The sequence below is a fragment of the Entelurus aequoreus genome, linkage group LG06, assembly GCF_033978785.1.
Source record: "Entelurus aequoreus isolate RoL-2023_Sb linkage group LG06, RoL_Eaeq_v1.1, whole genome shotgun sequence".
NCBI lineage: Eukaryota > Metazoa > Chordata > Actinopteri > Syngnathiformes > Syngnathidae > Entelurus > Entelurus aequoreus.
The window spans coordinates 11,538,998-11,549,907 of NC_084736.1; the positions used below are offsets into that span (position 1 = coordinate 11,538,998).

At 39.7% G+C, this 10,910-nt stretch overlaps 1 protein-coding gene across 3 annotated transcripts in view; it reads left to right on the top strand.

The window, feature by feature from the left end:
- Window positions 1-9,596, top strand: part of baiap3 (BAI1 associated protein 3) — a 160,174-nt gene extending 150,578 nt beyond the window's left edge. For all 3 annotated transcript variants that reach the window (XM_062049979.1, XM_062049982.1, XM_062049980.1), the window contains exon 34: window positions 8,701-9,596. In XM_062049979.1, the coding sequence (XP_061905963.1) occupies window positions 8,701-8,804 (104 nt within the window). In that variant the 3' untranslated portion in view covers window positions 8,805-9,596. The remainder of the gene's footprint in view (window positions 1-8,700) is intronic.
- The last annotated feature ends 1,314 nt before the right edge of the window (window positions 9,597-10,910 follow it).

The window sequence follows — 10,910 nt, forward strand, 5'->3', positions numbered from 1 at the left end:
CCCTCATTGACATTATCATTAGACATTTAGTTTATGAGATGCGATGCAAGTGTAAGCCACCGTGACACTATTGTTCATTTTTTTTATTAATGTTTGTAATGATAATATCAATGAGGGATTTTTAATCACTGCTATGTTGAAATTGTTACTAATATTGATACTGTTGTTGATAATATTCATTTTTGTCTCACTACTTTTAGATTGTTCCGTGTCATGTTTGTGTCTCCTCTCAATTGCTCTCAATTGCTCTGTTTATTGCTATTCTGAATGTTGCTGGGTCGGGTTTTGTTTTGAAATTGTATTGCATTATTATGGTATTGTTGTGTATTGTTTTCATTTAAAAAAAAAAAAAAAAAAAAAAATAATTAAAAATTAAAAAAAAATAAAAAAAAATCGTTTTTTAATCGAGAATCGTGTTGAATTGAAAAAAATCGATTCTGAATCGAATCGTGACCCCAAGAATCGATTTTGAATCGAATCGTGGGACACCCAAAGATTCCCAGCCCTATGCGCCACACTGTGAACCCACACCAAACAAGAATGACAAACACATTTCGGGAGAACGTCCGCACCTTAACACAACATAAACACAACAGAACAAATACCCAGAACCCCTTGCGGCACTAACACTTCCGGGACGCTACACTATACACACCCCGGCCCCCACAACCCCGCCCGCCTCAAAAATATGGAACGGATTAACCAAAGAAATCAAACAAAGCACCAATATGATTCAGTGGAAGAGACCGTTCAAACTACAAGTGTTCACAAAGTACACTGAACAAGAATTATGATGAACATCTTGAACCCGTTTTTTTCCTTTTTTTTTAATTGAGACAAAGATCATTTATGTATTTAATATTTGTATGCTTAATATGGTATATTATTTATTCATTATTTATCTGTTCACTGTTCTGTTACAGAGAACAAGGAAATTGGATAAAATTGCTATGGTATGAAAAGGGGTAGGATTAAATAACCTCTGCTTCTTCCTACTCCTTTTCAGACGTGCTGTAATGAAACAAGTGGAATTGTGCGATGCATCACATTGTATCGTATGCATGTTCCGAATAAACCGTATGTGGAAGTCGCTTCCTAGCAGTTCCACCGTAGACGCGGCACAGGAGCCAAGCGTGCAGTTTTAACAAAGTTTTAAAGGCCTACTGAAAGCCACTACTACCGACCACGCAGTCTGATAGTTTAAATATCAATGATGAAATCTTAACATTGCAACACATGCCAATACGGCCGGGTTAGATTAGTAAAGTGCAATTTTAAACTTCCCGCGAAATATCCTGCTGAAAACGTCTCGGTATGATGAAGTCTGCGCGTGACGTCACGTTTTGTAGAGGACATTTTGGGACAGCATTGTGGCCAGCTATTAAGTCGTCTGTTTTCATCGCAAAATTCCACAGTATTTTGGACATCAGTGTTGGTGAATCTTTTGCAATTTGTTCAATGAACAATGGAGACAGCAAAGAAGAAAGCTGTAGGTGGGAAGCGGTGTATTAGCGGCCGGCTGCAGCAACACAAACACGTACCCGGTGTTTCATTGTTTACATTACCGAAAGATGACAGTCAAGCTTTACCATTGGCCTGTGGAGAACTGGGACAACAGAGACTCTTACCAGGAGGACTTTGAGTTGGATACACAGACGCGGTACCGTGAGTACGCAGCTGCGGCTTCCAAACATTTGATCGCTTGCCCGTACGTGCGTGCCGCTATGTGCATGTCAGGTACGTAACTTTGGGCACTTTGAGGAAATATATGTGCTGTATGAACTTTGCGGAGGTAAACGATACTTTGGGCTGTGGGATTGAGTGTGTTGTGCGGGTGTTTGAGTTGTATTGGCGGGTTATATGGACGGGAGGGGGGAGGTGTTTGTTATACGGATTAATTTGTGGCATATTAAATACAAGCCTGCTTGTGTTGTGGCTAATAGAGTATATATATGTCTTGTGTTTATTTACTGTTTTAGTCAATCCCAGCTGAATATCAGGTCCCACCCGCCTCTCCCAGCATCTTCCCTATCTGAATCGCTTCCACTGCCCTCTAGTCCTTCACTCTCACTTTCCTCATCCACAAATCTTTCATCCTCGCTCAAATTAATGGGGAAATCGTCGCTTTCTCGGTCCGAATCGCTCTCGCTGCTGGTGGCCATGATTGTAAGCAATGTGCAGATGTGAGGCGCTCCACAACCTGTGACGTCACGCTACTTCCGGTACAGGCAAGGCTTTTTTATCAGCGACCAAAAGTTGCGAACTTTATCGTCGATGTTCTCTACTAAATCCTTTCAGCAAAAATATGGCAATATCGCAAAATGATCAAGTATGACACATAGAATGGACCTGCTATCCCCGTTTAAATAAGAAAATCGCATTTCAATAGGCCTATAATGTGCATATATTTTTGTCCGAGTCTTTCTCCAGTAGAATGTGACTTTTCAGTCACGTCCGTATCCTCTCTCAACCTCCTGCTCCCCGGCCGCTTACTGTTAAAGACAACAGATGATTAGATTAACACGTACCACCTGTGAAATCTAATCACCTGCCAGCTGTGTCTCACCGTCAGCCCATGCCCCGCCCCTATCCGATGGCGCTCGTCCTCAGCACCATAGACAGAGGCGGTGACCTTTGCTCCGTAAAACTTAAAGGCCTACTGAAACCCACTACTACCGACCACGCAGTCTGATAGTTTATATATCAATGATGAAATCTTAAAGGCCTACTGAAACCCACTACTACCGACCACGCAGTCTGATAGTTTATATATCAATGATGAAATCTTAACATTATAACACATGCCAATACGGCCGGGTTAACTTATAAAGTGACATTTTAAATTTGCCGCTAAACTTCCGGTTCGAAACGCCTCTGAGGATGACGTATGCGCGTGACGTAGCCCGACGAACACGGGTATGCCTTCCACATTGAAGCCGGTACGAAAAAGCTCTGTTTTCATTTCATAATTCCACAGTATTCTGGACATCTGTGTTCGTGAATCTGTTTCAATCATGTTCATTGCATTATGGAGAAGGAAGCCAAGCAAGCAAAGAAGAAAGTTGTCGGTGCGAAATGGACGTATTTTTCGAACGTAGTCAGCCACAACAGTACACAGCCGGCGCTTCTTTGTTTACATTCCCGAAAGATGCAGTCAAGATGGAAGAACTCGGATAACAGAGACTCTAACCAGGAGGACTTTTGATTTGGATACACAGACGCCTGTAGAGAACTGGGACAACACAGACTCTTACCAGGATTACTTTGATTTGGATGACAAAGACGCAGACGTGCTACTGTGAGTATGCAGCTTTGGCTTTTTTTTGCGTATGTACGTAACTTTTTTAAAATATATAAGCTTTATGAACCTTGGGTTAGGTGAACGGTCTTTTGGGCTGAGTGATTGTGTGTGTTGATCATGTGTTTGAATTGTATTGGCGTGTTCTATGGAGCTAGGAGCTAGCAGAGGAGCTAGGAGCTAGCATAACACGTACCGTACCGTAAGTGCGCGTCACGTACGTAACTTTTTAAAAATATATAAGCTTTATGAACCTTGGGTTAGGTGAACGGTCTTTTGGGCTGAGTGATTGTGTGTGTTGATCGGGTGTTTGAATTGTATTGGCGTGTTCTATGGAGCTAGGAGCTAGCAGAGGAGCTAGGAGCTAGCATAACAAACACGCAGGTGTTATTATGCAGGATTAATTTGTGGCATATTAAATATAAGCCTGGTTGTGTTGTGGCTAATAGAGTATATATATGTCTTGTGTTTATTTACTGTTGTAGTCATTCCCAGCTGAATATCAGGTACCGTGAGTATGCAGCCTTGGCTGCTAAACATTCGATAACTTGACCGTATGTGCGCGTCACGTACGTAACTTTTTAAAAATATATAAGCTTTATGAACCTTGGGTTAGGTAAACGGTCTTTTGGGCTGAGTGATTGTGTGTGTTGATCAGGTGTTTGAATTGTATTGGCGTGTTCTATGGAGCTAGGAGCTAGCAGAGGAGCTAGGAGCTAGCATAACAAACACGCAGGTGTTTTTATGCAGGATTAATTTGTGGCATATTAAATATAAGCCTGGTTGTGTTGTGGCTAATAGAGTATATATATGTCTTGTGTTTATTTACTGTTGTAGTCATTCCCAGCTGAATATCAGGTCACCCCCGGCTCTCACAGCATCTTCCCTATCTGAATAGCTTCAACTCCCCACTAGTCCTTCACTTGCACTTTACTCATCCACAAATCTTTCATCCTCGCTCAAATTAATGGGGAAATTGTCGCTTTCTCGGTCCGAATCTCTCTCACTTCATGCGGCCATCATTGTAAACAATAGGGAACTTTGCGTATATGTTCAACTGACTACGTCACGCTACTTCCGGTAGGTGCAAGCCTTTTTTTTATCAGATACCAAAAGTTGCAATCTTTATCGTCGTTGTTCTATACTAAATCCTTTCAGCAAAAATATGGCAATATCGCGAAATGATCAAGTATGACACATAGAATAGATCTGCTATCCCCGTTTAAATAAAAAAAATTCATTTCAGTAGGCCTTTAACATTATAACACATGCCAATACGGCCGGGTTAACTTATAAAGTGACATTTTAAATTTGCCGCTAAACTTCCGGTTCGAAACGCCTCTGAGGATGACGTATGCGTGTGACGTAGCCCGGCGAACACGGGTATGCCTTCCACATTGAAGCCAATACGAAAAAGCTCTGTTTTCATTTCATAATTCCACAGTATTCTGGACATCTGTGTTCGTGAATCTGTTTCAATCATGTTCATTGCATTATGGAGAAGGAAGCCGAGCAAGCAAAGAAGAAAGTTGTCGGTGCGAAATGGACGTATTTTTCGAACGTAGTCAGCCACAACAGTACACAGCCGGCGCTTCTTTGTTTACATTCCCGAATGATGCAGTCAAGATGGAAGAACTCGGATAACAGAGACTCTAACCAGGAGGACTTTTGATTTGGATACACAGACGCCTGTAGAGAACTGGGACAACACAGACTCTTACCAGGATTACTTTGATTTGGATGACAAAGACGCAGACGTGCTACTGTGAGTATGCAGCTTTGGCTTTTTTTTGCGTATGTACGTAACTTTTTTAAAATATATAAGCTTTATGAACCTTGGGTTAGGTGAACGGTCTTTTGGGCTGAGTGATTGTGTGTGTTGATCATGTGTTTGAATTGTATTGGCGTGTTCTATGGAGCTAGGAGCTAGCAGAGGAGCTAGGAGCTAGCATAACACGTACCGTACCGTACGTGCGCGTCACGTACGTAACTTTTTAAAAATATATAAGCTTTATGAACCTTGGGTTAGGTGAACGGTCTTTTGGGCTGAGTGATTGTGTGTGTTGATCAGGTGTTTGAATTGTATTGGCGTGTTCTATGGAGCTAGGAGCTAGCAGAGGAGCTAGGAGCTAGCGTAACAAACACGCAGGTGTTTTTATGCAGGATTAATTTGTGGCATATTAAATATAAGCCTGGTTGTGTTGTGGCTAATAGAGTATATATATGTCTTGTGTTTATTTACTGTTGTAGTCATTCCCAGCTGAATATCAGGTACCGTGAGTATGCAGCCTTGGCTGCTAAACATTCGATAACTTGACCGTATGTGCGCGTCACGTACGTAACTTTTTAAAAATATATAAGCTTTATGAACCTTGGGTTAGGTAAACGGTCTTTTGGGCTGAGTGATTGTGTGTGTTGATCAGGTGTTTGAATTGTATTGGCGTGTTCTATGGAGCTAGGAGCTAGCAGAGGAGCTAGGAGCTAGCATAACAAACACGCAGGTGTTTTTATGCAGGATTAATTTGTGGCATATTAAATATAAGCCTGGTTGTGTTGTGGCTAATAGAGTATATATATGTCTTGTGTTTATTTACTGTTGTAGTCATTCCCAGCTGAATATCAGGTCACCCCCGGCTCTCACAGCATCTTCCCTATCTGAATAGCTTCAACTCCCCACTAGTCCTTCACTTGCACTTTACTCATCCACAAATCTTTCATCCTCGCTCAAATTAATGGGGAAATTGTCGCTTTCTCGGTCCGAATCTCTCTCACTTCATGCGGCCATCATTGTAAACAATAGGGAACTTTGCGTATATGTTCAACTGACTACGTCACGCTACTTCCGGTAGGTGCAAGCCTTTTTTTTATCAGATACCAAAAGTTGCAATCTTTATCGTCGTTGTTCTATACTAAATCCTTTCAGCAAAAATATGGCAATATCGCGAAATGATCAAGTATGACACATAGAATAGATCTGCTATCCCCGTTTAAATAAAAAAAATTCATTTCAGTAGGCCTTTAAAGGCCTACTGAAAGCCACTACTACCGACCAGGCAGTCTGATAGTTTATATATCAATGATGAAAGCTTAACATTGCAACACATGCCAATACGGCCGGGTTAACTTATAAAGTGCAATTTTAAATTTCCCGCTAGACTTCCGGTTCAAAACGCCTTTGGAGGATGACGTATGCGCGTGACGTCGAGAGATCCACGGAAGTGTTTGGACCATATTGGACACAATACACAGAGCTCTGTTTTCTTCGACAAAATTCCACTGTATTCTGGACATCTGTGTTGGTGAATCTTTTGCAATTTGTTTAATGAACAATGGAGGCTGCAAAGAAGAACGTTGTAGGTGGGATCGGTGTATTAGCAGCTGGTTGCAGCAACACAACAAGGAGGACTTTGACTTGGATAGCAGACGCGCTAGCGGCGAACTCACCTTGACTTCCTACGTCTCCGGGCCGCCGACCGCATCGTCAAACGCTGGAACGCAGGTGAGCACGGGTGTTGATGAGCTGAGGAGGGCTGGCTGGCGTAGGTGGAGCGCTAATGTTTTTATCATAGCTCTGACGAGGTCCCGTTGTTAAGTTAGCGTCGTTAGCAACAGCATTGCTAGGCTTCGACAGGCGTCGAATACACATTAACCGTGTATTTACATGTCCAGTGTTTGGTTCGGTGTCTCCTGATAGTAGTATTGTTGATCTTCTGTCTATCCTTCCAGTCAGGGATTTATTTATTTTGTTTCTATCTGCATTTGAGACAGATGCTATCACGTTAGCTCACGCTAAGAGCTTCGTCGATGATGGGTGAAGTCCTTCGTCGCGCCGCCGATCGCTGGAACGCAGGTGAGCACGGCTGTTGATGTAACCGTGTAGTTACATGTACATGGTTTAATAGTATTGTTGATCTTCTGTCTATCCTTCCAGTCAGGGGTTTATTTCTTTTGTTTCTATCTGCATTTGAGAACGATGCTATCACGTTAGCTCAGTAGCTAAGTGTGTCACCGATGTATTGTCGTGGAGATAAAAGTCACTCTGAATGTCCAATTCGCGTGCTCGACTCTCATTTTCAAGAGGATATAGTATCCGAGGTGGTTTAAAATACAAATCTGTGATCCACAATAGAAAAAGGAAAGAGTGTGGAATCCAATGAGCCAGCTTGTACCTAAGTTACGGTCAGAGCGAAAAAAGATACGTCCGGCACCGCCTCTAGTTCTTCACTCTAACGTGCCTCATCCACGAATCGTTCATCCTCGCTCAAATTAATGGGGTAATCGTCACTTTCTCGCTCCTAATATCTCTCGCTCCATTGTAAACAACGGGGAATTATGAGCAGCACTACCGCTTGTGACGTCACGCTACTTCCGGTAGGGGCAAGTTTTTTTTTTTATCAGCGAGCAAAAGTTGCGAACTTTATCGTCGATTTTCTCTACTAAATCCTTTCATCCCACCTCACTCCTACCCACTTCTCTAAAGTGGGCTGGCTCAAGGTGGAGGACAGAGTTAAACAACTTGCACTGAGCCTAGTCTATAAAATCCGCTACACCTCCCTGATACCGAAGTACATGTCAAACTACTTCCTTAACGTAAATGACCGCCATAACCACAACACCAGGGGGTGCTCCACTAACCACGTTAAACCCAGATTCCGAACTAACAAAGGTCTTAACTCATTCTCTTTCTATGCCACATCAATGTGGAATGCGCTCCCAACATGTATAAAAGAAAGGGCATCTCTATCCTCCTTCAAAACCGCAATAAAAGTTCACCTCCAGGCAGCTACAACCCTAAACTAACACCCTCCCCGGATTGCTAATAATCAAATGTAAACAATCAAATGCAGATACTTTTTCTTATGCCTTCTGATCTCTCTCTCTCTCTCTCTCTCTCTCTCTCTCTCTCTCTCTCTCTCTCTCTCTCTCTCTCTCTCTCTCTCTATGTCCACTACTTGATGTCCATACCCCCCCCACCCCCCACCCCCCCCTGATTGTAAATAATGTAAATAATTCAATGTGATTATCTTGTGTGATGACTGTATTATGATGATAGTATATATGATAGTATATATCTGTATCATGAATCAATTTAAGTGGACCCCGACTCAAACAAGTTGAAAAACTTATTCGGGTGTTACCATTTAGTGGTCAATTGTACGGAATATGTACTTCACTGTGCAACCTACTAATAAAAGTCTCAATCCATCAATCAATCAAAGCAAAAATATGGCAATATCGCGAAATGATCAAGTATGACACATAGAATGGATCTGCTATTCCCGTTTAAATATAAAAAAAATCATTTCAGTAGGCCTTTAAAAACAATAAAACGTATCAAACCGTTTTCTTTTTTTAGTGGCATTTTTCAAGTGTATCAAAATCGTTTGCTTGCTCCCTTGCAGAGAAACCCATCATGAGTCTGCTGGACGCTCGCGTCGGCGACAGGGAGGCTCAGGAGTTTGTCCGCAGGCTGAAGGAGATTGAGAAGTCCATGGAGGAGGAGTGAGCGCCGCGTATCGATGTTCTCTGACCGCGTGTTGCCACCTGTGCTCACGTACCGGTACCATGTTTACAATTATACTTCTTTTTTTTCCCCGCCCACTTCTATTTCTAAACCATCTTTCATTGTTTGTCGGGACCAAAATGACAAGTCGAGAGCGTCCCGTGACTGTGCAAGCCTATTTTTTTAGTAACGGTCTACTCTTCTATACTGAATGTGACTAGTCTATATTTTGTAACGTTATCTTTGGCGTGTATTTGATATGATAGTGTAAGCGACTATTTTGTGCAAGTAGCATCTAGTCAAAAGTCTCCGATCTTTACCTCAGTGTGTTTGTGCGAGGCCGAGGGGTTCAACGCCAACATTTTGATTGACACATGCGTCACTTTCAGATCAGTGGGGGAGGGGGCGGCTCAGGTCACTAAAATATCTTTAGAACGACGTGAAAGGACCAAATCTTACATCACCATCAACGTATTTGTAGTAGGGCTGCAACAACTAATTGATTAAATCGATTAAAATCGATTATAAAAATAGTTGCCAATTAATTTAGTCATCGATTCGTTGGATCTATGCTATGCGCATGCGCAGAGGCTTTTTTTTTTTTTTAAATAAACCTTTATTTATAAACTGCAACATTTACAAACCGCTGAGAAACAATAATCAAAATAAGTATGGTGCCAGTATGCTGTTTTTTTTCCCAATAAAATACTGGATGGGATAGAAATGTAGTATGTCTCTTTTATCCGATTATTAATCGATTAATCGAAGTAATAATCGACAGATTAATCGATTATCAAATTAATCGTTAGTTGCAGCCCTAATTTGTAGCTATTATACTAGTTTGTTTATTCCTTAATTGACGTTCTATATTTTTTTTAAATATATGTAAAAAAAAAAAATAACATGATTATAGCTATTTATCATTTTGCATATTATATTAATAGAAAGTGGATGTCAATAGCCGTTAAATTGCTGTAGTATTTTTTATTTATTTATAAATGATTATGTATATTTTTTTAAATGCAACATTTTATTCAGAAAATATAATTACCATCAATAGGCGTGCACAAAAAAATCGATTCACGTCCGATTTTAAATTGATACGTCATTAAAAAATCTGTTTTATATAGGAATACATTTTTAATAATAAGTTTTCAGGCCATGTCCATGCAACCTGTTTTGAAAAAGTTTCATTATAGTTATTATACCAAATAATACATTTCACGAATCGTGTTGAATCGAGAATCGATTCTGGATCGAATCGGAATTGGATCGAATCGTTAAGTGCCCGAGGATTCACACCCCTAACTTTCATGATGGAATATATTGAATTAAAAAATATATTATGGGAAAATGACATAACAAAAATTATGGTGAATGCCATTAATGACAGTTTATCATAAGAATTTAGTTGGATGTTCCCATCTGTTAAACATAAACGGGATTTTTTTTAAAATTATAATTATGTAATACAGTATGCATTTCTTAAATATTAATTGAATAATTGTATTTATTATAAGTTTAATAAAATAAAAATACTATATCCAAACTTACTTTGAAAATATGAGCAAATTCATTGTTTTCGTAGCATTAATATGTTTTCGATGTAGCATATCCGCCATCTTTATGGAATGGATTGACCTTTTTTTGTACTGAGATTTATTATTATGATTATTTTAAGCCCGGTTTTAACATAGTTCTTCAACTTTGGTGAAATGTTCCTACTAAACTGCTGCAAGGTATTTCAGCTACAGCATTTAAAAACAACCATAGAGCTGTCATATTTGTATAATTGTAATCCGTCATGTTGATTTTTAACACTTACACTAAATTCTACTTGAAATATATATATATATATATATATATACCTATGTATATATATATGTATGTATATGTATATATATATGTATGTATATGTATATGTATATATATATATATATATGTATACATATGTGTATATGTACACATATATGTGTGTATATATATGTATGTATACATATATGTATATGTGTTTATATGTATAGATATATGTATATGTGTATTTATATATGTATATATGTATACATATATGTATATGTGCATATATGTACATATATATGTATACATATG